Here is a 27,408-nt window from a genome sequence, read left to right as displayed (position 1 = left end):
CAAATTTTTCCACTGAGAAATCACCAAAGGAATCTGTCTTAGCTTCATGCCTGCCTCAGATGTCCTTTTGAAGCATTATCCACTCCAAGCATTCTCAGTTCTTGTTGCTATCAGAGAAAATACATTTCTACCAACTTTCTACCACATTGTTTTCCTGTGGAAAAAAATGGCAGCAAAGTACGGGCCATTCAAAGTACACATGATGCAATGATTTAGAGAATTGAAAGAGGTTTCACGACCACTGTATGCTGATCTTTGAGTTGTCTGTGTTCATACTACCTGCCTGCTTTAATCTTCACTGTGAAATTTGAGGTAACATCAAGGTTCTGTGGTATGAGAGAGCAGAGCTTTTACAGATTTGTAATCCTCCAGGACAGTTTTTTTTGCTTGCTGGCCTGAGGAATTATGTATCCTCTTAAGAGTATCTGTATTTCAAGACAGCCCAGCTGTGCCAAATCCTGCAAGTAAAAAGAGATGGTGGCAACTACTGAGCAGCAGTTACTGGTAGCAGTTCTTTCCTTCTTGCTTGTGTTATTCTTGGATGCTGAACAAAGATGTTCTTTTCCATCCTGCCCTTTCTTTCATGTGGAATTCCTGCATTTTCCAAACCATGAGGTCTCCCTCTCATGCAGAGAGTGGAACTTATTGAGTGAAGTGATGAAAATGAAAACATGCTTGGAGTTTCTTTGGTTTTTTTGTTTTCTTTTTCTTTTTTTTTTTTTTTTTTTTTTTTTTTTTTTTGTGTTGATGCTTTGTAGCAAGCCTAGCAGAATGGTTTTCTGTTTGGAGATTCTGAATCAATGGGCAAATGACTGCAAGTACAAAACCCCCAGATGTTTGACTGAAGAGTCAGAAATTAGGCAGGCAGGCTCTTACGCATGAGGCTACGGAAAGATTTTGACTTCAGAGCAGGAGAAGGAGCTAACTAGACTTTGTCAAAACTTCTGCCAATTCTGTCTTAGCACTACCTTCTAAAATATCTATTTTCTACAGTTTAAGTATTTTATGAGTGCAGTACTAAAGCCAGGATGTAATGCCTCTTGACATTTTGTCAATGACCTTTCTTGTAAAATGCCTCATGTTGCTCAAGACAGTTGAGCCAGTAGCATTAGGTGAAAGTCAGTCATACGGACCTGGGGACTTTGAGAAGTTCCCTGCCATTTTCTTTCTTTTTGCTTCATTCACATGAACAAAAACTATCTGAGATACTCTGGGATTGGTGAGATTTCTACTTGCTTTTAAAGATATTTACACTGAACGTGCATTTGCTTTCGTAAACTGCACCACCTAGTGGTGAGCACACTTTCTGTGAAAAGGAGTGTTTTAATTTACAGACTCACTCGTTAAACATGACAATAATTCCTTTCTTCATATTCTTGACTTTCTTTTTAGTCTAAGTATATAATGCTGCCGTCCCTTAAGTTTGTTTCTAGTAGTTCATCCTAGGTTAAAGACTAAACTAAAATCCTGTATTTATACAGTGCAGTGTTTATGTGCAGGATAGATGTCATTAATGTTGCTTTGTTAATATTTCTGTAAATTCTGTTATATGTCTTGTAGCTCCTATGCTTATGTCATTAGAGGTGTTTTTTTATCAGTCACTCCCACTCTTCAATGTATGCTAAAATGTACCCTTTTCTTCCCTTTTTTTTACAGCCTCACTTCTGATCAGACTCTTGCACGTCAGGGTCCCAATCCTCCTTTTCCTGAAAACTATCACACTTTGCCAAAGAATACCAGGCAGCCTTCAGGGAGCTCACCACCACCAAACCGCAATTTGCCGAGTGACTACAAATACGCACAAGATCGTGTAAGCCACTTGAAGATGTCCCAGGAGGAAAGGAAAGCAAATAAGGATGGAACTGTTTGGCAGCTCTATGAGTGGCAGCAGAGACAGCAGTTCAAACATGGCAGCCCCACAGCCCCACTTTATGTAGGTTCTTCAGACTTCATTGATCGTGCTAAGTCAAAAAGTTCATTAGATGTTCCACGATCAATATCTGTTCTGCCCTCTCCATCTGATATTCCTCCACCTGGACCTCCAAAAAGCTTTCTCCCACGGAGACCACATACTCCTGCAGAAAGGCTCACAGTTAAACCATCTGATGAGAGACAGACTGTGGATGTTCCTTTTGCTGGATCCCCCAGGAAGATACGGAATCGGGCTGTAAAGGTTTGTATCCATTTAACTGATTACAAACTATTGCGCACATGGTACAACACAGAGAGAGTTTATTTAGTTGTGGTTTGTTGCATCCTTCCTCCTGTATGAAAGATCATGTAAATTGTAAAAGCTAATACAATGAATAATTTTCTCCTCAAGCTCTTGCCCTTTTGACCATTTGGATTTATTAACTTTTGTTGGTTAGGAAAGGAAAATTGGTGGCATATCACGTAGGTTTGGAATACTTTTAATAAAAAACTGGAACGCATATACTTACACGTATAAAGTATACAAATTTTGTATTTTTGTATTTTGTTATAGAGAATGTGTAGATAAGAATATAAAACTCAGCGGGATGAAATCTTCCTTGATTGTTCATTTTTGCTTGGAGTTTTGTGTGCCTGCTTTCTCTACATGTTTTGCTATTGTGGTTAGTCTTACAGCTGTTTCTGCCTTTAGTTATGGCAAACTCCATATTATTATTATTGCTACTATAGTAAAATATATTATTTTTCATGCATTTAATAGTTCAGGTCCATTGCAGAGTATCATTGGGCTAACCCAAATCAAATAGTATTGGTCTGAAACTTCAACCTTTTTCATCGTTTTGGTGTGAGTTTTTTTGTAGGGACTCTTGTACCCTCTTAATCCAGAGATGGCAGAGGTTTCCCCATTTGGTACTTCAAATGGCTCTCCTTGCCTAAGGAATTTGGGGAAATTTGTGTTGAATCAATGAAGGATTGACGTGTCTTGGTAGATCTGGAATAATTGGTATTGGAAGCCTCTCTATTCACTTTAATTCTTTGACCTCAGCTGTGGACTCTGACGGGGAAGGTATTTGCTAAGAGAGAGACTTGTAAATTCAGATACCCCAGTGTGTGTTTATGACCATGACTTTAGGCTGCAGCTTTGTGCACAGTTTAGATTTTTTTCCTAGTGTATATGTTCTGTAGCTGTTGCATGTCTTTCAGCATTTATAGATTTATAATATTCTGTCAGAGGGTGAAATATTCTAGTGGTGTGCAGCACTGGAAATTAATATTTTTTCAACTCCTGATTATATTTTACCACACTTTGGTTTCTCCATGTGTAAGGTGAAGGAGCATTACATCCCTTATGAAGGCATGTGCAGCAGTCTTTTCCTTTCCTGTGCAATGTAACTGCAGAAATTTTAAGCTCTTTTTATGGCATCCTGGCTTTACCAATATCGGGAAACACAGTTCCTCATAATTAAAACTTCTCTGTGGAACTTCTATGAAAGTTCTGTGAAAAATGCTCGTGTTTTTCTATGTAAGCACACAGCATTTACGCAGTATTTAAATGTGTATGCCTGCATAAATCTGTGATATTCCACACTTCCTGGACTGCTTTATTAAATTCCATCCAGCTGCACTTAAAAAAAAAAGGTGGAGGGGAGGCAAAACAAAACGGCATTCAGTGAAATTAAGAGGCAGGAATAAATTGTGAGACATTTAGTCTGCTTTGAAGAAAGCCACAGAAGTTTGGCTTTAAGAGAAAGATGAAAGAATGAGTGTGCAGTGTCCTTTTATATTGTAAGCAGAAAGGGGCAGATCAAGGATGACTGTTAAAAAAACGCTCCGTATTAATGGAAGCCACTGCCACAAGGTGTCAGTCATGTCAGGAGCTTGAGTTCCCTGGCTAAAAGAGAGCATTCTCAGTTGTTCCTGTGCGCAGTACAAGCCTGCTGTCGGAGGGCATCATCCAGCCCAACCTTTTTCTGGGAGACGTTTGGTGGGGGGGAACTTCGTGATTTTTTTTTTATTTGCTGGAAGCTACATTGCATGCTCTGCTGAAGCATCTCGCACTGCCAGAACCCACTGATCTGCCCAGCATCGCAGGTGCTGAATTTGCATTTGGTCATTCCTAAGTTTTTAATCATCAAAGGATCAGGCTGGCCCGTGTTACCCTGATCTAAGCACGCCATGATTTTAAATAAAAAATCTGTGGCAGAGGTGCAGACTGAATTTGCCCTCAGGTGCAACACACTGCCATTGGACACGATGCTTATGTTCTGGCTGTGGCTTCTTGCAGAGCTCTGCTCACCTGGATCGCCGCTCCATGCCTGCCATGGGCTACATGACACACACTGTGAGCGCGCCCAGCTTGCACGGCAAGTCGGTAAGTGCAGAGCACAGCTCCTTTTGTGTCCTCGCAGTACCACTGCTAAGTTTTAAAATCCATAGTCTTTAATCTTAACTTTATTAGTTAAAGCATAAATAACTCGAATGAGAACTTAATCTTAAGCCAGTAAAGCCTGTAGGAATTCTGCATTTATCTGCAGCGTGAACAGGGGCGAGCTGTCTGTTGTTACAGGATTCAAGTTTTATTGTGTTTATTTGACCAAATGCAGAGTTAATTAAATAATTGCTTAATCATGTCAAGTAACTGCTTTCTGGGCACTGAGGTGAAAAATGTAATTATAGTTCCTCTCCCTGAAGACTGCTAATTTCCTCTTTACAATGTGTCTAAATACCTGCAGCCTGAAGAGCTAACATTGCTTCTCATTCGATTAAGGAGACATCAGGCTAAGTTGGCTAGTATAAGAAATTACACAATCGCTCAGTTACTGCAGCACTTGCCAACTAATTCCACCTATCAGGTCAGCTGCTGCGTGGCTCATCTGTGACATTTTGTGACTCTGCAAATGCTTCATTAGTGGCATGCTTGAGTCTGTGCTTCCTTGCCCATTCTTTGGTATTCCACAGTGCCCAGGTTGTTGGCCGTTTTTCTTTGCTTACTGTATTTGCTATAAAAGATGAGCATTTTTAAGTTACAGGGTGCCAGTGCATCTGTTTCAAAGTGTCTACTTCCTTTTTATACTGTGTATTTATACTATTTCTGAAAATGCTGCATCTTCAGAAATGTGGGTTGAAATACTGTATAAGTTCATTCTAAAGCAAAACCATTTCTTTGTGCTGCTTTCATGGTGGGGTTGGCTCCCTGTGCCACATGCTGCATCACCTGCAAATTGAAATGCATCAGCCAGTCTGTACATTCATATGAGCTTGTAACTGTGTCAGTTCTGCAGGTGAACACTGGTTCATAAAAGCTCAGGAGCGTCTTGGATCATCTACAGTGCTCTTGATTGCACTGGTGTTATGAAACTTGTAAATGTGAGACCAAACAGAAATGTACTCACAGAGCTCTCCGGTTCCTATTAGAGCCTCAAAAATGGAGCCATCTGGGAGTAAAATCTGGTGACTCTTCTTGGATTTGGTGAAGACTTTGGCCCAAAACTAAAGTAATTTTTTTGAATTGAAGAAGTTTCATTTCCCGACTTACCTCACCTACAGAACAATTGCACTAAGATGGGTGGTAATAACAGGGTTTTCTCCAAAAATGGGCAGACTTTCTAGTCAAGTCCTCAGTCAGTCTTACAAGCTGATCTGACAAGAATTGTAAGTGAACACCTCTAAAGAAATGCAAGAGTGATATATTGATTTTATGGCATAAAGGGTTTTTCTTTTCTTTTTCTAACTACACATTCTCATTGGCTCAAAACTTGAGAAAAGGTATAGTTGTGTTTTTCTTCTATTCTGAAGTTAATTGGGCCCAGGATATAAAATGCTGACAAAATAGCAGTTAAAGTTCTAGGAAGTTTTGGGCATTTTGACTAACTACAAGTAGCACATTTGCAACTGTTAAACTTTTTGTATTGCAAATATCCCCTTTCAAAAGAGGAGAAATATCTTTGTTATGACTTCTGTGCATGTTTTTCTTGAAGGGACTGTAATAAAGATGTTGCTAGATGAGTGTATAAAATTAAGCTGATAGCAATTACAGGTGAGGCAATGAAAATTAAGGATGAAGTTGAATGCTATTACATAAAAGACAAAATGGATTGTATAATCATATAAGTGAGATCTTTTTCAGAATTTTATTCACAAAACTTATTTCATACTTTCCCTGAATAAAGGAATTCATAACTTAAAATGCTTATGAATTGTGATCCAAAGTATTCTAGTGATATATTGTATGATGTCTTCTAGTTATGCCTGACATTTAGTCAGGTACAGGTCTTCTCTTCTTCTCCCAAAGACTCATATCATGCTGGAGAACACCACTGTAACTTTTTCAGTGAAGGACTAGTCAGTGGAAATTGGTCTTGAGAAAACAGCTTTTGAAAATGTCTTGTTTCAGGTAGTTCTATGTCTCATTAGAGGTGGAAACAAAAATCTAGATGTTTGGAGGGTGGGTAATGAGACAGTAATACTCTTGGGAAATATTTTGCCCATTTTTTAGCTGTAAATAGCAATATGCTGGTGGAGCAAATGTGCTTTTTTATGTGCTCCTACTCTGTTATTTTGTTCCCTCTTTCATTTGTTTTCTTGTATATAGCGAATCCAAGTATTCTGAAATGGTTTCAAACATTCAAATATATTGCACTGTTTTCTCCCTATGTACTTACCTGAAGGCGGATGACACATATATCCAGTTGAAAAAAGATCTGGAGTATTTGGATCTAAAGGTAAGATCTTACACATCTCTACTTAACTTTTTATTTTTTTTTCAACCCAGTTGTCTTTTTTGTATCATCTTTGTACCTGCAAATTTTAAAGTTGCTTTCTAGTCTGAGATGGAAACAGTCTTTTGCCTCAGTGTTGTGCTTAGAATATTGAGTGTCTTTTTAGTAGTGACTGTACAATTAAAGTGGAAACTCAGAAAATGTAGTTCATTAGTTTGTGAGAACAACTTGTGTTACTGGTACTGAGATGAATGATACGTGGGTTTAGGGAAATCAGATAAACAGATTGAAAATGTTTCTCTGCTGTAGCATTAGTACAAGTATGAAGTCAACACCTCTAAGTTAAAACATGTGTTCTCTTAATCCAGCTTTTCCTCTTTAAATCTTTTTAAACTGACTTTTTCCTTACTTGTATAATATGCCATATGTTCTTGTGAAAGTGTGAGTAATTAGCACTGTCATTGTTTTCATGTTATTACAGTTAAAAGATTTCAAATGCATCCATCCATCCATAGATATAATCTGATTAAGTAATGTTAGGAGGTATTTCTTTTTAAAAAATAATTAAATATGATACTGAGGATCCTATCATCTATCTAAATTACTTCTGTATCTGGTACTCTTGATGGCTGGAAATTTGAAAGCAAATCTAGACTTCTTAATATCAGGTTTTGAAGGAAAAAAAAAACCACCAAAAAGATATAATTGTTTTGCTTAGCAAAGTAGTCTGCCACTTTCTATGGTGTGTAGCATGTCTTGCCATATATAAATCATATAAAAATGATTCCTGAAAAATCAAGGTGAAGGGAAATTTGACACCTTGTTCTTTGGTTTGCATGTGCATAGCTGCCTATGTGCAGCTAATGTGCTGACTGCACCTATGAGCTTGTGTATTTCAATCTTATCTGATGTTTTAATTCCTTAATTTCTAACCAAATAATAAATGGAAAATATTAGTAATATATACTATACATACATATAGTACCATATATGTATAAACATACAATATTTAGCATATAATATGGGTGATGTATATGTAGTCTAAATGCTCAAATATGTTGGAATCATTAATACACAGATTTAAAATTGGTTGGATGCATTTAATTTTAAGCCTTGTCCTTGGTTTGTTCATGGCTTTGCCAAATGTAACTGCAGCCCAAGCAATCAGATGAATTTTATGACTAATTACGATTTGAAAAGTCTTACGAATTGAGAAATTATTAATAATCACAATGTTTTGTCCATTATGAAACACAACAATTTTCACAGTTGAAGTGACCATGGTTCAAGCCTCTGAAATGTGATATGCTTAGCAAAATTATTAGAAGGGGTTTTTAACTTTAACTTTTTAGTAGATTCTGTCCAGGTTAATTTGTTGCAGTCTGGAACATGAGGAGTTATTTGGTCTCTCAGGAGCTCCCCTTGTGCCTTTCTGCTGCCTGTAGCTCCTAAAAAAAGCAGGCAGAAAGAAAAATGTATGGGGGCACTTGATATTTCTGTGAAAAGAAACTTAATGCCAGTTGGTTCCCTTTTGAAAATCTTGACAGTCAAAATGTCCAGCGTGTTTCCAAAGGAATGATGTAATTTTTCAAAATGAGCATTTCCTAATAACCTTCTTTCAGTCATGGTTGAGAAAGGTGAAAATTCAGGTCAGATTGCTGAGAGATTAAAGAGACCATGTGAAACTCAAGAAGGTGTCTTTGTGTTGGTTACGTTTGTGTTTTGCCACTAAATGTAGCAATGCTTTGATTTGTGATATAAGGAAAACAAAAGAGTGCATATTTTAGTAATGGTGGAATATGGCAAATTCACAGGTAGTGTGTGTAATGTTTTCCATTTAAGACACTGGAGACTTGGAAAGCCAGTTAGTTCAAGTCTCTCTTTTGACTTCACTGGGCTTTGAATTAGACCCACCCTGGTTAAACAGTTTCAATTAGGACTGAACATTTTGGAACTGGAGTTAAGCTTTTTTCTTTTCACTAAATCCATTATTTCTCAAGACCTCTCTTAGAGGTTTCAGAACAAAACTTTTCAACGTGGAATTGTGATTGAGCAATAAACTGTTTAATGCTTAGGTTTGACCTGAGAGTGTGTGATCACTGCTGCTCGTGGAGTTTTGAGTTGTAAGCTTTGGGGGTTTAAATCTTGACATCTGTAACAAGCTATGACTAAACTTTTGTTTGAAACAGATAGAAAATAATGGACCTCTGATCAACATGATATACAAAGTGCTAAAGAACTCAGCACAAGGGTTACTATCCAGTATACATGTAAGACTGCTTGCGTTGAACTGTGCTCATCCCATTGCTTTTTCGAGTAGCAGTCAGTGTTCTGGCTTTTACAGGTGTCTTTTGGTACACAGCAGTGCTTCCTGTAAGATTTTTTTTTTACTTCCCTTTTTTTTTTTTTTTTTTTTTCCTTTTTCCCCCCCTTTTGGGGTTTGTATGTGAAATTATGGCTGACCTCAGTGTTTGGTTTTCATTTTATCATGTTTTGAAAACGAATGTGTCGAATAGTGAATCCTATGTGAAATTTTGAAAATGTGAAAGCATGCTTGATTTTTGTTATGTTCTCATGTTCACTGCTTGATAGTTAACAAATTCCTTACAGTTTTGATTTTGTAATTTAAAGTATCCCCAAATTCTGTAGACTTGTTTTTATGTTAATTCCGTTGCTTTGAAAAAGGCTTTTGCATTGTCTTAGCTTGCAGGTAATTAAATATGCAAAATTTTTACTTTTAATATGCTGGTATTTTATGTTTATATTTAATTAATTGTTACAATTATATATAGGATTTAGCATTTAAATAATTCCATTAATACTTTTGAAAGAAAGAGATTTTTCTTCTATGTAACATGTAATCGTTGAAAAAAAATCAAAAAATGGAAAGCTTTTGGAAGCATTATAATTACTTTTGATTCTGGTGGTGAAGTAATATTTCACCACACAAAGGTACATGAGAAGTCTTTGAATGGGGTCTGCCACTGGAGGACAGAAGACAATATTTGCCTCACTTAGAGTAAAATCTAATTACTGTTAAAAACCTAACATGATCCTCTAGGTTACTCTTAGGTTAGTAAGTGAAGTATGTAGCTTCAAGTCTCGAGATGGCCAGTCAGTTGGTATAAAAGCAAACTACCTCTTTATACCCTTCCTACCTCGCCAAAAAAGCCAATAACTTCTGCTTTTGTATCAAAACCTCTCCTCTTATATTACTGAAGACAATATTGAGGTGAATTTTTCTTCATAAGTTTTTGCCTGCATATGAATAAGAATACACTGTATATGAATACTACTAATCACCAGGTGGTCCTGTGGTAAGATAGTATTTGCTTTAATGAATCTTTAAAAGTGTTCCAAACAGGCAATATTAAATCATTAGATTTTAAGGCTTTTAAAAAAATGTATGATTAATGAGCTTTATTATATTGCTCTTTTCTTAACCTCATTTGTTCACAAAGAGGGTCCTGTGTAGACAGTGGAAATAATAAACATTTCTACAGACATAGGCATGCCTTAATTTTTAAGGTTGCTGTGAAGGTTGGAAGTACAATTGAGTATTGTTTCAGTACCTATTCTAAAACTGTGTTATGTGAGGAGATAATCTTGCCAGAGATGGAATATGAAACCAGTGATTTATGGAATGAGAGATTTGGTAGATTAGAACCACATCAAAATAGATTAATTACATTTAATTCCACTGTAACGTTTTTATAGCAGTCTGTCTTTAATAAAACTTGCCCTGTGCTGAGGAAGATACTGTCCTTTGTAGAATGAAACACTTGCCAAAAGTTGTATTTTTAGTCATTAATGAATGCTGCTATTGTTGCAACCGTGCATGTAAAGGAGCTATTCCAGTCTTTGGCTTCAAGAAAGCCATTAGAGCACAACTCTCATAGTTGATCTCACAACAACATAGTTAAAACTATGAGATTTTGCAGGAAAAGGACTTTTATAACCATGGACAGGTGGGATTATGCTCTTTTGTCCAGAATTCCAAGCTACTGGAAGAGTTACTAAATAGCCTAATGTAACTAGTAATCCTTTTTGTTAACACTTCTCAAAAACTAAAGCCAGATTTGAAAATACTTGTAATCCAAAATTTTATTAATTTTTTCTTAATAAAAGCGAATATTTAACAAAAGTTTTCTTTTCACTGCTGAAGCATAATTAGGTTTTAGTTTGCAACTAATTCCTTACATTTTGAAAACCTGTTCCTCTTAGGTGACAGGACGTGACTCATTAAAAGAAAGAAGTACAAAACCTGTCAAGATTGCAGAAAGTGATATTGATGTGAGTATCAAACACCACTTCAGCACCTCTTGCACTGATTTGTCTATTTCTGTTGTACAGTTATGTGACCATTATTGCACTCCTTGGGGTGAAGTGTTACAAGTGGATACTTTTCTGCTTGGTTTTTAAAATCCAACTTTGTATATGTATATGATTTCATTTCCAGGTGAAGCTAAGTGTTTTCTGTGAGCAGGACAGAATTCTGCAGGACTTGGAGGACAAAATAAGAGCCCTTAAGGAAAATAAAGTAAGTAGATTAAAAAGGGCTTAGTAAAATAAAATATCAACTTTTATCTAATTATGAAATATAAAATATGAAATTATGAACAAAAAATTGAGTGCTGCTTGCACTGTAGTGTGTATAAACTTCTATGATAACAAGAATTGGGTTTTGTGTTAGGATTGAATACCCATTATGGAATGTTTTAATCCCATTTGCCTCATTGCCTGCGAGCCATAGCTGTCAGTAAATTAAGGTGGTTCAGAAAAAAATGTATTCTAAAATGAAAATAATGTTCAGGTGGATCCTTCAGAAGAGCTACTGTGCAAAATTAATTCCATGTTATTTACTCCTGACTAAATGAATCGGGTCTGTTTCATGTTTTAGACAATATTTTAATCCCTCACATGACTGTTTTACCCATAGCAGTGAATGAGAACATGTCCTTAAACAAACAGCTCATGCTGGGCTGTGGTGGGGCTGTCACAGTTCTGTACTGCTTAAGGGGGTTTTTCTGAAACTGTAAATTGCAGTTTTGTACAGAGTGTAAACAGAAAAAGTCCCCTCTCACTGCTTTGTGTTTTCAATGGTTTGGCTGCTTAATGGAAAAACTTAATGGAAAATATGAGATAACTTTTGGATATAATAGGTAATTAAGGCTCTTGCAGTTTTTTGTTTACATGTGAGTCTCCAAAACAGGAGGCCAATCCTAACTTCTGTTTGCTTATAGGGAAGACTTGGGGCATGGAAAACACCTTTCATATTCCTGCAAGTAGATGCAGAAATTTCCATCTAAATATTGTAAACTTACTGCCATCTTCTTTGTTAGGATCAGCTGGAGTCTGTTTTGGAGGTTTTACACAGGCAGATGGATCAGTACAAAGACCAACCACAACATGCAGAAAAAATATCTTACCAGCAGAGACTTTTGCAAGAGGACCTTATACATATTCGGGCTGAAATATCCAAAGTTTCAACGGTATGAGTTTTTGGTTGCTTCAAGAAAACCACAATTAAAATCCCAGTTAGACCAAAACTGTGTGTTGGTCGTTGGATAGGGGCATTGGATAGGGGAGTTAAGACCTGTTCTGAAGAGTTTTGCTTAAGATACAGCATACTAAACCAGACAAAAATATTAAACAATCTTTCCACCTTTACTTTTCAACGCCTGCCTCCCACCATCCCAAACCAGGCAAAAACCCCTAATCTTTTTAATGTCTTTATATGTTATATGTGGGCTTAAATTGCAAATATTTCAGCTAGTCCTTTGAAAATATAAATGTGATTCTAGGATGTTTTTCCAGGGTAAAAGGAATTGGGAAAATCTGTTGATACTTCATTATAAATATACCATTGATATTATAACTTAATAAAATTCAAATATAATTTAATGTTGTTTTCCCTCTATTATTACTATCTCTTTATGGAAATGTAACTAGCTCCTTGTAAGATTGTTTCTAGAATTGCATGAACACCTTTCCTATAGTAAGGTCTGATCACTAAAATAACAGTATTACTTAAATATATCGAGTCAGTTTGTGCCTGTAGAAAATGTATGATTTTCACAGTCAGCATTTAAAATGTATTTTTGGGCATAAATAGCAAATCATTATAAAATGGGCTGTACTGTTGCAGAGATTCTGTTCTATGACAATTTGGCTTTGTGTCAGGAACCTGGCCAGAGTTTTTTTAACTAGGGATTCTTGACTTGACCTTTCAAGCTACGAAGTGTTTTCAGGTGTATAATCAAGTCTAAGTAACAGTGTAGACTAAAATGGATTATTTACTTCTTTTTATAATAGAATAACAGTGACTTCAAAACACTTTGGTGCTCAATTAGAGAATGGATAAAGTGGTTTTGAAGTTAGCCCTGTATTAGAGTATTCCTTCTGTTAACAGGAAATGGAAAATGCCTGGAATGAGTACCTGAAATTAGAAAAGGATGTGAGCCAACTGAAAAAAGCCTTACAGGAGCAGATGAGCAGTTCATTGGTATCTCAGGTGAGTCCAGTTCCAGACACTGTAAACACTTAGAGGATGACTTTTCCTGAACTTCAAGTTACCATCTCGTCAGAGAAATTCTCTGCCATTTTTGCAGTGCATTCAGCTGTCATGTGGTTTGGTTTGCAGAGTTCAGGCACTGTGGCAGCATGGCTGTGCAGTGAAAAAAACCCACTACATTGTCTTGCAGCACATGCAATAGTTTCTCATAAGTTGTCTATGCAAATTTGTCATTATTTTATTACATTTTTATTACATGCTGACATCTTGACATTGATAACGTATTTAATTTATAAGACTGTGCAGGACTTCTTAGTCTTCTGTTTATTTGATCTGACATTGTTGGCTTCTTTATCCATTTTTAAGAGCACCAGTCACTGGTTGTTATTGTCATTGCTTGTTATTTGTCATGTTCTTCTATTTATGGAAGATTTATCTCTGCAGATTGTTTTGTGAAGTGGAATAAGTGTTTAACAGCCATCAGTAATTGAAAGGCATCTCAGTTTTAAATCAATTATTCAGTTTCAAATCTTAAAAGAAGCTTTGTTTGAAGCTCAGTTATTTTCTTTGCTGAAATGGACGTGAAATACCAGATTATTTCTACATACCTGCTTACAACTGGTGACTTTATTCTCAGAGCAGGGAATACAGACTGGATTATTTTTCCTTAGTGTGAGCAGAACACAAGGAACACAGTTAATGTATAAATTTTTCTCAAATCTTAGTCTACTTTTCCAAATATCCTGGACCAAAAGAGCTCACTCGTTACATTTTTTTAGCTTATTTATTTGCAGTAAATATCTGATCAGATATAATCTGAAGCCTGTTTATTTTCACTATTAATGGATAAATGTTTTGTGTCAAAGCAAGAGTTGTAAAACTTTTTTTGATTGCATCAATCTTCAACATATATTTTCATTTACTTTTCATTTTGGGGGGTGGGGAAGTGATTCAGTTTCTGGAGTCAAAATATTATGTAATTGAGTTCAGCTGTAGAATACATTTTTTAAAAAATCCCAGGGGAATATTGGAATAAAATGGTCCTTCTGCAAAGTTACTTTGTTTAATAAAGGAAAATTACAAATTAAAACAAAATATACCTTTTTAGGCTACTTTGAGATAAAATCTCCAATTAGGCACTGAGCATGCTTAAAATATACTGGATGTGTGGCATGGGATTCACCAATACATATGGAAGGGAATGTGGCTTGCACAGAAAAAAATGTTAATTCGGTTAGCTTATCATCTCATATCACATAAGTGATTAATTATAAATACACACACAGCCATAAGCATGTTATCAGTTGTATGTGTGTATACTTATATATACACATATATATAAGTATGCACAGATATGTTTGGCTAAGTTTTAAAAAACTGTTTCTGAATACCTATTTTGGAGATACTAGGGGGAACTGATTTTTTGAGAAAGTACTGAATATTCTAAAAAACTGTATTCCTTCAAAGAAGTCTCACGTTAAGTACCCATAGTAGTTAGAATTTTTTTCATCTCTGCCCAAGGATGTGTAGACTCAAGATTGTTTATCTAGCATTTTCCAATAGCACTAAATTAATACACACTGTATTTTAAAACAATGCAGTCTTCATGGAATATTATTAAAAATTCAGTAAATTTGCAGGCTCAAGTTGCTGTAGGAGACCACTGATGTTGTTTTTATGTAGCATTAATTAAGAGGTTAAAACCTAAGTGTTTCGAGTAGCTTGGTTGGAGTAAATCTTGCTTTTTAGAATGTAGCTTCAATTGTCTTTGCTTAAGGGTTGGGGAGGATCTGGGCATGCTGAAATTAACTGAGATAGGTTATTTTATCAGTGGTAACTTTTTAGTTGGTGTTTCTTCTCTGGTTTTATGTCATTCTAAATTATGTTTCTGTTTGAAGGAAGTTAGAGAAATAAAATTTTCTTTCCAAGTTACCTTTTCATGCTTGCCAATAAAGTATATTTATACCCCTCTATAAACAGCAATCTCGGCTTTCATAATTTTAAAATTAATTCATCTGCTTATCATTCAGCCCTGGTCCATTTTAGATCTAAAATATTCTCTTCACATCAATATTTAAGTAATGGGAAGAAATAATATTAAAAGATCTGGCTTTTCTACATTGCTAATCCAACATTTTCTGAGTGGTTTCAGAAGCAGGATTTTCAGTGCGATGTAGTGTTTTTTTCACTAGTCTGAGGCTTGATTATTGTAAATCCATCATTTGGTTCCTTGTAGTATGATTAATCTCAGAAAAATGAAATGAAATGTGCAAATTTATAGTTTGTGTCCTGACAATCTTTCAAGATATGTCCCATCTATCGAGTGAGTTTACTACAGGCAAATAACGTTCTCCATCATTTAAATGTTTGTGTTCTTGGCACCCTGTTTGCTGATCTGTAACCTGGCTGAACATATTTCCTGATTTAAGATAGAAAGTGGAAAGCAATTTATATGCCTTCCTTAGCTCTATGAGGTGTAACAGCTTTTACTGAAGTTTTTTTTCACCCTCAGCCTTATAGGATTAATTAGTAGCTATTTTGCAGCTCGTGGGAGGTGATGGATTTCTAGAGTTCTTGAGCAGTTTGTAAGCAATTCTTAAGTGTTTCACTGCCTTGGCTTTCTTTAATAGTATTGGTTTTACAAAGTTTATTCTTGATGCAAATGTTTGAAGTCAGGAGGTTACCAGGCTTTAATTAATTAGATGGCAGCAGCTATTTAAGATGATTGGAATGACTGAAATGGTGCATTCAGGAGCCAGGCTGCAAGATGCACTTAAAGGCAAAATCCAGTCTGTAGACAAAGCTTCCCTTTCTTTCTTTCTTTCCTTCCTCCTGGAAAGCCTTGGTAAAGGAAATAGGATGCAAGATGAGACCAAATCCTGAAACAGCAGCAATATACTGTTTTTACCTGAAATACATCATGGCAAGTAGGCCTAACAACTCAAATATAAGCAGAAATTGAAATTGTCAGCACTTCTGAGTTTGTTTTTTTGCTTTTTTACTACAGCATATTTCCCTTAAATGTGTTAAGATGTTTTGTAAGACTGCTTTAAGAGTCTTAAGTTTGGTAATTATAGGATTTAAGAACCAAGTTCAAATTAATGGGTTCTAGAAGCTCATTTTATGTTAGACATTAAACTATGTTTTTGTAGTCTGAACAGTATTCTAGAAATAATATAGACTTGTCTCTTTTCCCCCCTCTTCTGTAAGAAGTCTTCCAACAGTCAGAAAATGCTCTAATAAATTTTATGGGCAAGATATGTTTGTTGGTGTTCTTTGTTTTTTTTAATTTTTATTTTAAAGTAATTATTTAACTCATTTCTAAACTCTTAAGTTTTCATGTAAGTTCTGAAATAGTGATTTGGTTTTGGTATCAAATGACAGAAAGGCTCATAATAAATTAAAAATTAGGTATAAGTAATTTTTTTTTTCTTTTACTACAAACAACAGGAGAAAACACAAATACAAAAAGACTTGTGGAGAATTGAAGATGTTACAGCTGGCTTGAGTGTAAATAAAGCAAACTACAAAACCATAGTAGACTCTATAAAGAATCCAGGTAAGGAGAACATGATGAAGAAATAAAAAATGTACCAATGCAACTGAGTCTTTGGGTCTGTGCACATAATCTGGAAGTTTGTTCTGCTGCAGAAAATCCAGTTAATTCTGCTATTGAGTGTGTCAGAAATCTCTGTTGACTGAGCACATTAACTTGGTGTTTCTTTACTTGAGGTGACAAAGTATTTTTGTTGTTTGTTTTCACATACCAGTGGCACTAAAATGTAACCAGCCATAAAGGGAATAACAATAACAACAATGGGCTAAATTCTTCAAGTTGCAGAAGTGGTTTCTGTCACATGCCAGGCCCTTACCAGTGTGGTGTCTGTTCTGCATCCTGTCCAGGAGCTCTTCTCTGGATTTATTGCTTTTTTTTTCCCACTTGGATGCTGCCCAACTGTCCTTGCTGCAGTTGCTTTCCCCCTGCCTCTTCAGGCAGATGTTTAGTGGGCAGAGCAACATCTGGAAGAGAAAGAAGAAGGGAAAGTCTGTGTGGTCTGCATTTCAGTGGCTTTATTGTGTTTCAAAGACAAGACCTAATGCATTGGGATAGCAAGAGCCTGGTAATACCTACTGCAAAATGCACTTTGTTTAAGGCATCTTTGCTCACCTTTTACATACAGAGATAAAATAGTTCTGAGATGGTCTAGATCTGTAGGCAACTTAAGGAATCTGTGGCATGGGGCCAGATGCAGCTTATGGACTGATTTCATATGACTCCCAGGCTTTTCCTCCCTTTGCTCCCACTGCACTCTACCAGGAGCTTTATGGGATGATATTGAACTATTTGGTTTTATTTTTGGCCTGAAGACTTGCTAGATCCTCCTCAAGAAATGTTTTTTGTGTATTTTTCCCCTAGAGAGAAAAACAGTGCCTTCATTTTCTCAGTCTTCAGTGCCTTCCTTACCAGCTTCCCTTGCTACTGTGGAGAGCAAACTTTCAGTCCCCGAGAGCCCTCCACGCAGTCCAGTTAAATCCCCTCTGGAGGTTAGGCTGTATCCACAGCCTTATTTCCAGACCAGGACACAGCACCAAGCACAGCAGCTGAAAAAAATAGAGCCACCTCTTCAGTCACCAGTCAAGCTCAAGCCAAAGGTTGTAAGTACTGCTCTTGTGGGATTCTTTCAGCAGTGTTTCCATTTCCCTTCTGTCAGGAGCAGTGGAAGTGTCGTGGTTGGAAGTTCACGCAGTGTGGAGGCACAGCAGGGAGGCACTTGGGGTGTTCGTATTGGAACTGAGAAGTGGCACATGCAGCACAATACTTGTGCATAATCTGGAGCCTCCTGTAGAGTGTCACAGACTGGTCTAGGACATACTAATATTCAGAGCCTTCCTTGGAAATGCTTTGTGGTTGATTTCTTGGTCTTGCTTGGGCCTTAAAGCCTCAAGCTTCTGGTGTGGACAGAGGAGAGCATGCTGAAGCAGTCGTGAATAATTCATATAATGCGATGAACTTTCAGTTTATGCCAGACTGTTTTCATGCTGTTTGCCAAATCCCTGCGCTTTCCTATTCCCAGGAAGATGAAGCACCACCCAGACCTCCTCTCCCTCAGCTGTACAGTCCTGAGGATCAGCCACCAGCTGTCCCACCCCTCCCGAGAGAAGCCACTGTCATCAGACACACCTCGGTGCGGGGCCTGAAACGTCAGTCAGACGAGAGAAAGAGAGACAGAGAACTCGGCCAGTATGTAAATGGAGATTACAGGGTGAGCACTCACACACCTGTACACCTGCTCTTCAAAGATATGGGAACCTTGGATAAAACATGTTATTGTTGTCTGTAGAATATATGGACCTTTAATAAAGTAATCATGATATAGAATGGCAGAGAGATAATAATGATAGTGAGAGATCTATGCCATATAATAATGGCAGAGAGAGATGAAGTAATCCAGAAACCCAAGATTTAGGATTTGTTTTAGGGTTATTAAGACTTGCTGTCTGTGATTTCATTTGAGCTGATGAGTATTTTTCTGTATAGGTGGAACTGCGTTCATACATGAGTGAACCAGAACTAGCAATGATAGGGGGTGACCTCAGCCACCCTTCCAGTGCTTTAATAAGCCCTGACAGTGGATACCAGACACTACCTACCCGTGGTAAGCCAGGAATTTATGGAGTTGATCTTTAACAGTACTGTCTGTATAGGAGCTTTTCTCTTGTAGGATTTCCTGGAGATGATCTTTATGACCAGATCACTGTTTTTAGACAAACTATACAGGGAAAGTCTAGAGATTTTGTGTGTTTTAATGGTGCTGTTACAGACAATCAGCCTTTGGCAAAGCAACTTTATATGTTAGGCTTAAAAAAACCCATAGCAAAACATGGAATTAGCTATTAGAATGTCTCTTATATTAAGAGTTATTTTTCCTCATGATTTCTCTGCTACCTTTTGCAAACTCTTAAGTATTTTTAAAACATTTATATTGCTGTTGAAATGCAACCGATAATGAATATGAATGTAGTGCCCCAAACATTACATCTGACTTGACACTCCATTCCCACTGTGCTGTAATCCTGTAACTGTTTCACAAATGAGGACAGAGATGATATCTGGGCCAAAAGCAAATAATTTCTTAGCCATTCGCTTCTTATTTCTTTTGTTTCTAGCTGTGAATGTTAAGGTTTTATTTTCTTAGTAGATGTGATTATTTATACAGTTTATTTATTGTTGTACAGCTGAGTTCAACCCATCCCTCATTTAATATAAGCTTCTAAATTATTACAGATTTTCTGAATTTTGATCAGTAGTGACCTGAAATGCATTATGTTCGGCTGAAATGAAATTTTATGCCTCTCATGATCTTCTGAATTGCAAAATGTGAGCTAAAATAGTAACCTGAATGCCACAGAAACAGTATAATAATATTTAAAAAAAATCTGACACTTTCTTTGTCTGTCATCTGGTTTTAAGGCATTCTCTTTTTCCTTATAAAGGTTTGTCTGGATCAACTTCCAGATTGCACCAGTCATCTACCATTTCATCGTTTGCAACACTTCGAAGGGATAGGTCCAAGGTAAGTTTTAAATAAACTTCTGAAGGCGATTGTTTGAACTGCTTGAAATAGTTAAGCCCAGAGTATATTTTGTGTAGCAGTAGTATTTTTTTTGTAATTGGGATTATAGTAGCCTGGGAGAGGACCAAGAGCTGTGATCTAACGAAGTGTCCCAGTTTTTCACTTTCTTAAATGAACTGGACAACAAACAACTTATTGCATTTCAAATAGATTTATAAAACAAGGTTTAGAACCAAAAGTCAACACTACTAATAGGAAATACAGAGTTTAAATATGCTAAGAAATGCAAAGTTAATAGAATAAAATTTAGTAATGAGGTAGGAGAAGGAGTTCATTTGTTTGTATACTTCTTATAAACTATTAATTACAACATGTGTTTTGTGTGCCTTGTGACTTCTCCAGGAGAGACCAAAGAGTGCCTTGGAACGTTTATACTCTGGAGACCACCAAAGAGGCAAGATGAGTGCAGAGGAGCAGCTAGAAAGAATGAAGAGACATCAGAAGGCATTAGTGCGGGAACGCAAGAGAACTCTTAGCCAAGGAGAAAGGCAGCCTGTTTCATCTCGGTCTTTCATCAGGCCCGTGTCTGCAGACGTAGGCTCAGTATGTTAGATATGCCTTAAAAGGACTAAACTAAAAATATCTTTGGATTTATTCTTTTATTTTCCCCTGGCAAGCACTTTCACTTGAGCGTGTGTGATGCTTCTAGTCCAATTAAATTAGTGTTCCGTGGTATCAAATGAGTTCGGAGAGTGTGAGGAATAGATGATCTTTTTTACTCGTAGTCAAGGTAAATGTAGCAGGTTCAGCAGGTAAGTTGGTCAGAGGTTAGTGATGAGTGGAGATGCCAGTGTATTGGGGTGATTTCAGAGCCATGATTTTTTTTTTTTTTTAAATTGGAATTGTATTTAGAAAGCGTCAGAAGCTTGTACAGTTTTAAAACTGCTTCATAATGGAATGGGCCTTTTAGAATGTTCTTTCTCACCATAGGTATTTTTCCTTTTAGTTCATAAATTAGCCTGCAAGATAGTCGGTGGTAATATCAGACCAAGGTGGTGTTTGTTTGTTCTCTTTTAAAAAGATGATAAATGGATAACCAGTTTTAAAATATAATCGTGCTGATTAGGAATTTACGTGAGAGCTAATGTATTTTAATTGATACAAATTCTTCTTTAAAGCTCAAAATGTAGAATATTCTAATAAGGCTCAAATTTAAGCTGCTGAAGAAAAGTATTTTTGTTGCATTCTAAGAGTAAATGCTGTGCAGATGATAAGTTTATAATGATACATTTTGGATACTAACCAAAGCAATTCTAATTGGTGAAGTTACCCAGTTGCTCACTTGGTGCTAAACCAGGATTGTACTGTAATTGCACTTATGCTGTGGTCTTTTAATTTATTTTTTTATTTGATCCACTAGAGCTTTAGAATGATCACATTGTTTTACCTAATTCATTGCACAAGATCTCTTGCTTTTAGATCCGTCACTCATCATACCTAATGCCTCTTTTTTTTTTTTTAATTTGCTTGTTTTTAATTTGCAGAATTTTGTAGTTATTTTAAAATTTCTAACTGGACTACTCAATTTTTACCAGGCTTAATTGCATTTAGTACATGTGTGTCAATTGCTGGCGTTAAAAAAACCTTTTAATATTCAGCTTTTCATTCCCACTGTTCTGTAGCACTAATTTGCAGCCAGTTATTTGTATTTACTTTCCCAGTAAATACGAGTGCACTGCTTGGAGACATTCATCTGTTTTGTCTTCTGTTTTGCAATCACAAATTTTTTAAAGACAGTGCATAATGTTTGGGAATTGTAGTACTGTAGTATCACTGTTACTTTCATACTTTAATTGGAAGAAATAAATCTGAGCTTCTTATGTTTTCTGACTCACATAACAAACACAAGTCAAAACATTTTCACTACACTCATTAACATTTGTGGCAAACACTTTATTTATAAATTTGGGTGCCATCTTGGTCTTTTTCTTGCTGTAAAGAATTAAAATAGAGTTTTTCAGCCCTAGTAATGTTTTGTAGAGGTCCTCTCTTGTACCTATAGGGCTTGGATTTGCAAGAGCATGTTTGATAGCACAATTACTTACAGCATTACAATTATTTAGCAGCCAAAACGGCAAACAGTTAAATGTATAATTGAAGTGCTGCTCAGTGTGTAACATTTGCTTTAAACATACCTTGTATGTGTAATTCTAATTTTTAATTGGTCAGCTCTCAAGTGTAGTATGACATTTTAAGTATTGATCACAGTACATGAATTCATTTGTTATATACAATGCCTTTTTCATGTAAAAGTTGCAACATCAAAGCCAATAAAAGTACTGCTTCTTAAGAATGGTTTGATGTTTTTCTTACCTATATACAATAACAACTTGAAAATGATACTGTGTATTTAAAATATACTATATCAATCAGGCCTGGTTCGAATATGAGTAGAAGAATGAGTTTGGAGTACTCGTATGAGAAAATGTTCTTTTCTCTTTTGAATTCTGTAACATATTAATTTTTGAGATGTAATTGCCTTTTACCTACTTAACTTTTTAATATACATGGAAGATACTTATCTTCTGAGTGAATTCTGAGAGCTTGTGCATGAATAGGTTTCAATTAGATTTAGTAATAGAAGTGGCACAATGAAGTCTAAGGACTTCATGTGGAGTTCAAACTTCATCCAAAACAAGCCAAAGATTTGTCCCAGAAATACTGGAGATGTTTTTAAGAAACATAAAAGTGGCACATTCTCCTATTGATTCCCTCAAAACCTTGAGGAGATAATTTTGTTGTTGTCGTTGTTTTTGTCTCTTCTTTTTCCTACTGGTTTTAATATCGTGTATGGTAAAGTTGCTCAGATCTACTGGATGGAATGATGCTACAACTGAACTTAATTTTTTTGAACAAAAAGGTATTGGTCGTGTCCTTAAGTGTGAGTTTATATGTAACTGTATTGTATGTATTTGTGAAGGGACTAATGTGCAGTGATTTTGGGTACTCTACATTATGCAGCTTAGTTTAAATATGCTAAATTTAAATATCAATAAATATTTAATAGCTCTGATTTATATTGCTAAATATTTACCTTTTAAAGACCTTGTGAAAGACTTTTGCAGGTAGCTGGACTCCGCTTTCAGTAAGGTCTGAAGAGCTTAAAAGTTAATTAGTTTTTAATTCAAGACAAGTTAACACTAATACACAAAGTATTATCAGCTTTAAACAGTAGGTATTATTTTATTATACATAAAATTTTCAAGCTGTGGTTCTCAACCAGCACTGTAAGTAGCCTTTCTGTGTAGTGATTCAGAACCACACAGCACTGCCTCTTTACAATGCCAAGGACTAATCTGTCAGTCTGTAGGCTCGCTGGTAGTGAGACCTGTGCTCCCAAAGATGTTTGTGTGTAGCTGGTTCCATGTTAATCAGCAAATGTGAAATTGGGATTAATAAATTTCTTAGAATCTAATTCTACTGAACATGTAAAATTAAGCAGTACTCTGAATTCCTCACAGCACAGCTAGAGATCAAAACACCCACCCGTATGTACCAAGAAATGCAGTTGTATTTTCTTTCTCTTGCCAGTTTAGGGTTTGCCCTGCTGACTCTTTCAGCAGTGCAGTGTTTGCAGCAGTAGTAATATACATTGCTATATGGTGAATTTGGCAGTATTGCTGAATGCTGTTAATTGTTTTGTATCTATTACCAGTGGAAACGAGAGCAAGAATTTGATTTGCAGTTACTTGAGAGGGCAATTCGTGGAGAAGACAAGGATGAAAATGAATGGTTAAAAGTTCAGCCAGTAGCAGTGACAGAGACTGACCTGGAGCCTCAAGACTATGATTTAGATATCAGCAGAGAGGTAATGCTCACAATCTTTTGCCTCCTAATCTCTGTCCCAAAACATTAACCCTTCTAAGTTTTCAACAGTAGATTCTCATCCTTTCTTTCAGAAGTTAGCTGGAAGTTTGAACTAAAAGGAGTCTTTTGGGTACTAAAAATTTATGACCTGGCACCTTTGCAATGTTTGTGTTCGTATTGTGTTCTAGTGGAGAGAAGAAATTGAAAAGTTGGCTCTACTCTTTGAAATATATAGCTCAGGCTTTATAAAGGAAAGAGCAATTAACTTAGGGAAGGTTCTATAAATTGGGAAAAAAAGATGAGAAGACAACACGAAGAGTATTTAAAAATGAGAAACAGGAATGAAGGAAAAGTTCCCCAGAGCTACCTTACTGCTCTTAATTTTGACTGGCAAAAGGTGATAGAGAAGAGGAACCACTGCTGTATTTGGGCTTGAACAGAAAACATATTTCAGTCAGCTTTTGGAATGACCCGCTTGGTGTTCTGGGCACGAGGTCTTTTCTCAGCTCCAGTAACCGAGCAAATGTTGGTTTGAAATGCGATTGGGCCATCTGGTGGGAAGGAGAGAACACAGCAAGTGGAAAGGCTTCAGGGGGTACCTTGTGCTGTGTTAAATGCCGCGGGAGATGGCAAACCAGTAAAACTAATAATGATAATTAGACTAGTAAGCACCTGTGCTCTTCTGAAAGCTGTTGGCAGAGTATCATTTTACAGAGAGAGATATTTGTAATATGTTTACTTTGTGAGTTGTTACCTGTTGAACTCTATGAATGAATGCATCTTTCAGTTAATCTTTGTATAATTTTTACAGAAAATACAGTGCTTCTGTAAACTTCAGAAGCAGAAGATAACTTTTGTTCTACTGCCTTTCCTTGTTGCACTCTGCTATTAATTTTTCTTTTCCAGAAGGCCTTCAGGGCTATGGGAATCACTTTGTACTTCCTTTAAGCCTTGGATAGGAGACATTTTTGCTCATAGGCATTTCTGTCCTGCTTCAGAGTAACTGAAATAGGTCCGAAGCCCTGAGTGTAAAGCTTCTCTCTCAGTTAACCTGGTTAGAATCGTAGAATGGTTTGTGTTGGAAGGGACCTTAAAGATTGTCTAATTCCAGCCTCCTGCCATGGGCAGGGCCACCTTCCACTGAACCAGAGCTCCATCCAACCTGGCCTTGTTCTTTTCCATTTCATGTGGCCATCCTCTTCACCTGGCAGGCACTTCTGTGTTTGAGGTACCTCTGTGCCTCAGAAGGGAGCATACTCAGTTGTACCTTTAAGGAAATCCATCTGCCGTTCACATGATTAATGGGTCTGTTATTCTGAAAGTGACTGGTTGAGCTAATTTAGATTAGATACCGTATGGAGATAGAGATACACATTTTAAAAAGTGTATATATGTCTGTATCTAAACCTCCATAGAGGAGTTGGATTCAAAAGTAGGGAAGTGTAGTGGAAAAATTAGGATTTTTCTGGAAGCACGGGCTTTGTGTTTCCTGAGAAGGAACTTGAGGCTGTGATTTTAATATAGTTAATTAATTAATATAGTTGTGTGTGTCAGTGTGTGCTCTTGGCCTTCGATTGCCTGTGAATTACTGAGCCTAAGCACCGGGGGTTAGGTCAGGCCACTTTACATAATCCATTGAATTAGCATGAGCCAAGGTCAGTGGTGAAAAATTTAGGATTATTTTCATTGAAAACTTTGGATTTTGAAAACTCATTGCCTCATGAGTGTTTTAACAAAATTCCAAGAAGAAGAAGAAAAAAAATTGCTCTCCTTTACTTATTTCCATTTATTCACATGTTCTCTATTTTTATTTTCAAAGCCAGTCTGTTCTGTATATTAAGAATTGGTTTTCAAGGTCTGTAAACTTTATTTTTGTTGGGTGGAGAGAAAATTTCCCACAAAATAGTGGATCCTAGCAAAAATTTGTTTCTGGCTTTCATGCAGTCATGTTACAATTTTCAGTCTATTCAGAATTAGTTTATGCAATGTGTTGTTACAGTTGCACAGTGTAGTGTATTTCTCTCTGCCTTTTGTTTCCTTCTGCTGCTCACAGAAAATTATCCAGTCTCAGAAGAATGACCCTAGGTTAAAACTTGAGGTGATACTTCCTTTCAGTTGTAGGAAGTTCTGGCTGGCATGACACAAATATAATGACATTAATATCTCGGGTTGTCCAGTCAACCACTCTTAGTGGTTGCTTCTTTCTACTGTAAGAACTTGAGGCAGTGTCCTACTTTGGGCTCCAAGCCTGAGCTGACGAAATGTTTTCTGTTGATTCTGATTGCTTCTGTAATCCCTTTTAATATTTGTTCAGTCTATCTTCTGAAGTAAAAAGAATCAGAGGGAAAAAACACTGTTGAAAGGGCATCAGCTAGAAATTCAGAAGGAGTGTTTAGCATCAGGTGCATGTACTGACTGTGGAAATCCATGCTTTATTCTTTTCACTCTGTTCTCCCATTGAGGAGGATTTATCTCAATTTCTTTCAAGTCTTTGTTATTGAAAACTCGATGCTTGCTTTCTTTCTACAGTTGTCAAAACCTGAGAAGGTTGTAATTCCAGAACGTTATGTTGAGCTGGAGCCAGAAGAGCCCCTTTCTACAGAAGAGCTGGCAGCAAGGCAGCGGAAAGCAGAAAAGATAAAGAATATTCTTACTAAATCAAGGTTAGGTTTTAGGTTTTTTTCCAAATCTTATACAGGGGCTCATGTTAAACATCGAGAACTAACATAATACAACAATCTTAATTTCTGTTACCTGAATGTACCATGTAGCTTTGAGAAAATGAGCTCAGAATTTATGTAGTAGACTTAGAGCTGCTTTTCAAAACAAGGTCAAGAGATAATGATGAATTTTGTGTATTTTCTTGTTCAGAGAATCCTAAAGTAGTAGTGAGTCCTTACCAACCAACTTGTAGATGAGAATGAGGAGGAAGGAAAGGAAAGGCATGAATCTGACCAAAAGCAGAAGAAAAGTCAGCATGAGAGCAAGTTTCTGTTGTCTCCAGAGAGCGGAGTTGTGAAACAACACTTTTGGCTACTTACAGCTAGTATAGAGTCAGCTGAACATTCAGTTTCAAGAATTTGATTTGTCAAGGATCTGTCCTCTCTTTGGAAGGGGTACAGCCTGAGGGACCACCAGGTTATTTCCTTTTCCTTTGAGCACTAGAAAGGAATTTTACTAACAACTTCAAATAAATAGCACATTTGTAGTGCTTTTATTTAAACAGCTTATTTCCAACAAAGGACTTTCAGGTGTTCTTAAGGCTATGCAGAAATTTTGACTGCATGTGAGGTGGCTGTGCCATTTTTCCATGTGCTGTAGGCATTTGCATACAACATCAACCCTATTTAAAGAACGACAATAAAACAGGGAGCTTGATAGATGAGATCTGAAAACTGCAGTCTGAATCCAAACTTGTTCTTATCTGCATGGTGGATTCTTTATGTTTGCAAATGTTAATGTTGTTTTTCACTTTCCCCCCAGTATGCACAATCTGCAGCCTACTGTTGCCCAGGACAAACACAACTCGATTGATTTAGATTCACAGCTGCAGGAGCAGGAGCGCATCATTACCATTTCATACGCTCTGGCTTCTGAAGCCTCTCAGAGGAGCAAGGAGGTAGCAGGTAATGCTGAGTTATTTACCAAATAACAGCTATTTCTTACCAGCTTCTCAAGTTGTGTGGGGTTGTTGCTGAATTCCTGGCATAAGAGAAAGTTTTAGTCAATTCATATTCAAAATAGTGAAGAGTGCATGTAGGTAACAAATGGAGAGGGGCTAACGATTTACATTGAGTATTTG

General features: G+C 36.6%; 1 protein-coding gene across 1 annotated transcript in view; it reads left to right on the top strand.

Moving 5' to 3' along the window:
- PLEKHA7 (pleckstrin homology domain containing A7) overlaps positions 1–27,408 on the top strand; it is a 151,801-nt gene that overhangs the window by 119,418 nt on the left and 4,975 nt on the right. The window contains exons 11-27 of the mRNA XM_042038788.1: positions 1,657–2,173; positions 4,217–4,303; positions 4,665–4,784; positions 6,600–6,653; positions 10,875–10,943; positions 11,110–11,190; positions 11,993–12,142; positions 13,063–13,164; positions 16,615–16,723; positions 17,582–17,820; positions 18,240–18,428; positions 18,704–18,821; positions 19,660–19,739; positions 20,142–20,342; positions 23,455–23,607; positions 26,136–26,269; positions 27,090–27,232. Coding sequence (XP_041894722.1) covers positions 1,657–2,173; positions 4,217–4,303; positions 4,665–4,784; positions 6,600–6,653; positions 10,875–10,943; positions 11,110–11,190; positions 11,993–12,142; positions 13,063–13,164; positions 16,615–16,723; positions 17,582–17,820; positions 18,240–18,428; positions 18,704–18,821; positions 19,660–19,739; positions 20,142–20,342; positions 23,455–23,607; positions 26,136–26,269; positions 27,090–27,232 — 2,546 coding nt within the window. The remainder of the gene's footprint in view (positions 1–1,656; positions 2,174–4,216; positions 4,304–4,664; positions 4,785–6,599; positions 6,654–10,874; positions 10,944–11,109; positions 11,191–11,992; positions 12,143–13,062; positions 13,165–16,614; positions 16,724–17,581; positions 17,821–18,239; positions 18,429–18,703; positions 18,822–19,659; positions 19,740–20,141; positions 20,343–23,454; positions 23,608–26,135; positions 26,270–27,089; positions 27,233–27,408) is intronic.

The sequence above is a fragment of the Corvus kubaryi genome, unplaced genomic scaffold, assembly GCF_017639235.1.
Source record: "Corvus kubaryi isolate FWS band 111438036 unplaced genomic scaffold, C.kubaryi_AGA036_p1.0 37392, whole genome shotgun sequence".
NCBI lineage: Eukaryota > Metazoa > Chordata > Aves > Passeriformes > Corvidae > Corvus > Corvus kubaryi.
Note: the sequence above shows the minus strand (reverse complement) of the source record. Positions and strands in the feature narration are given on the sequence as shown.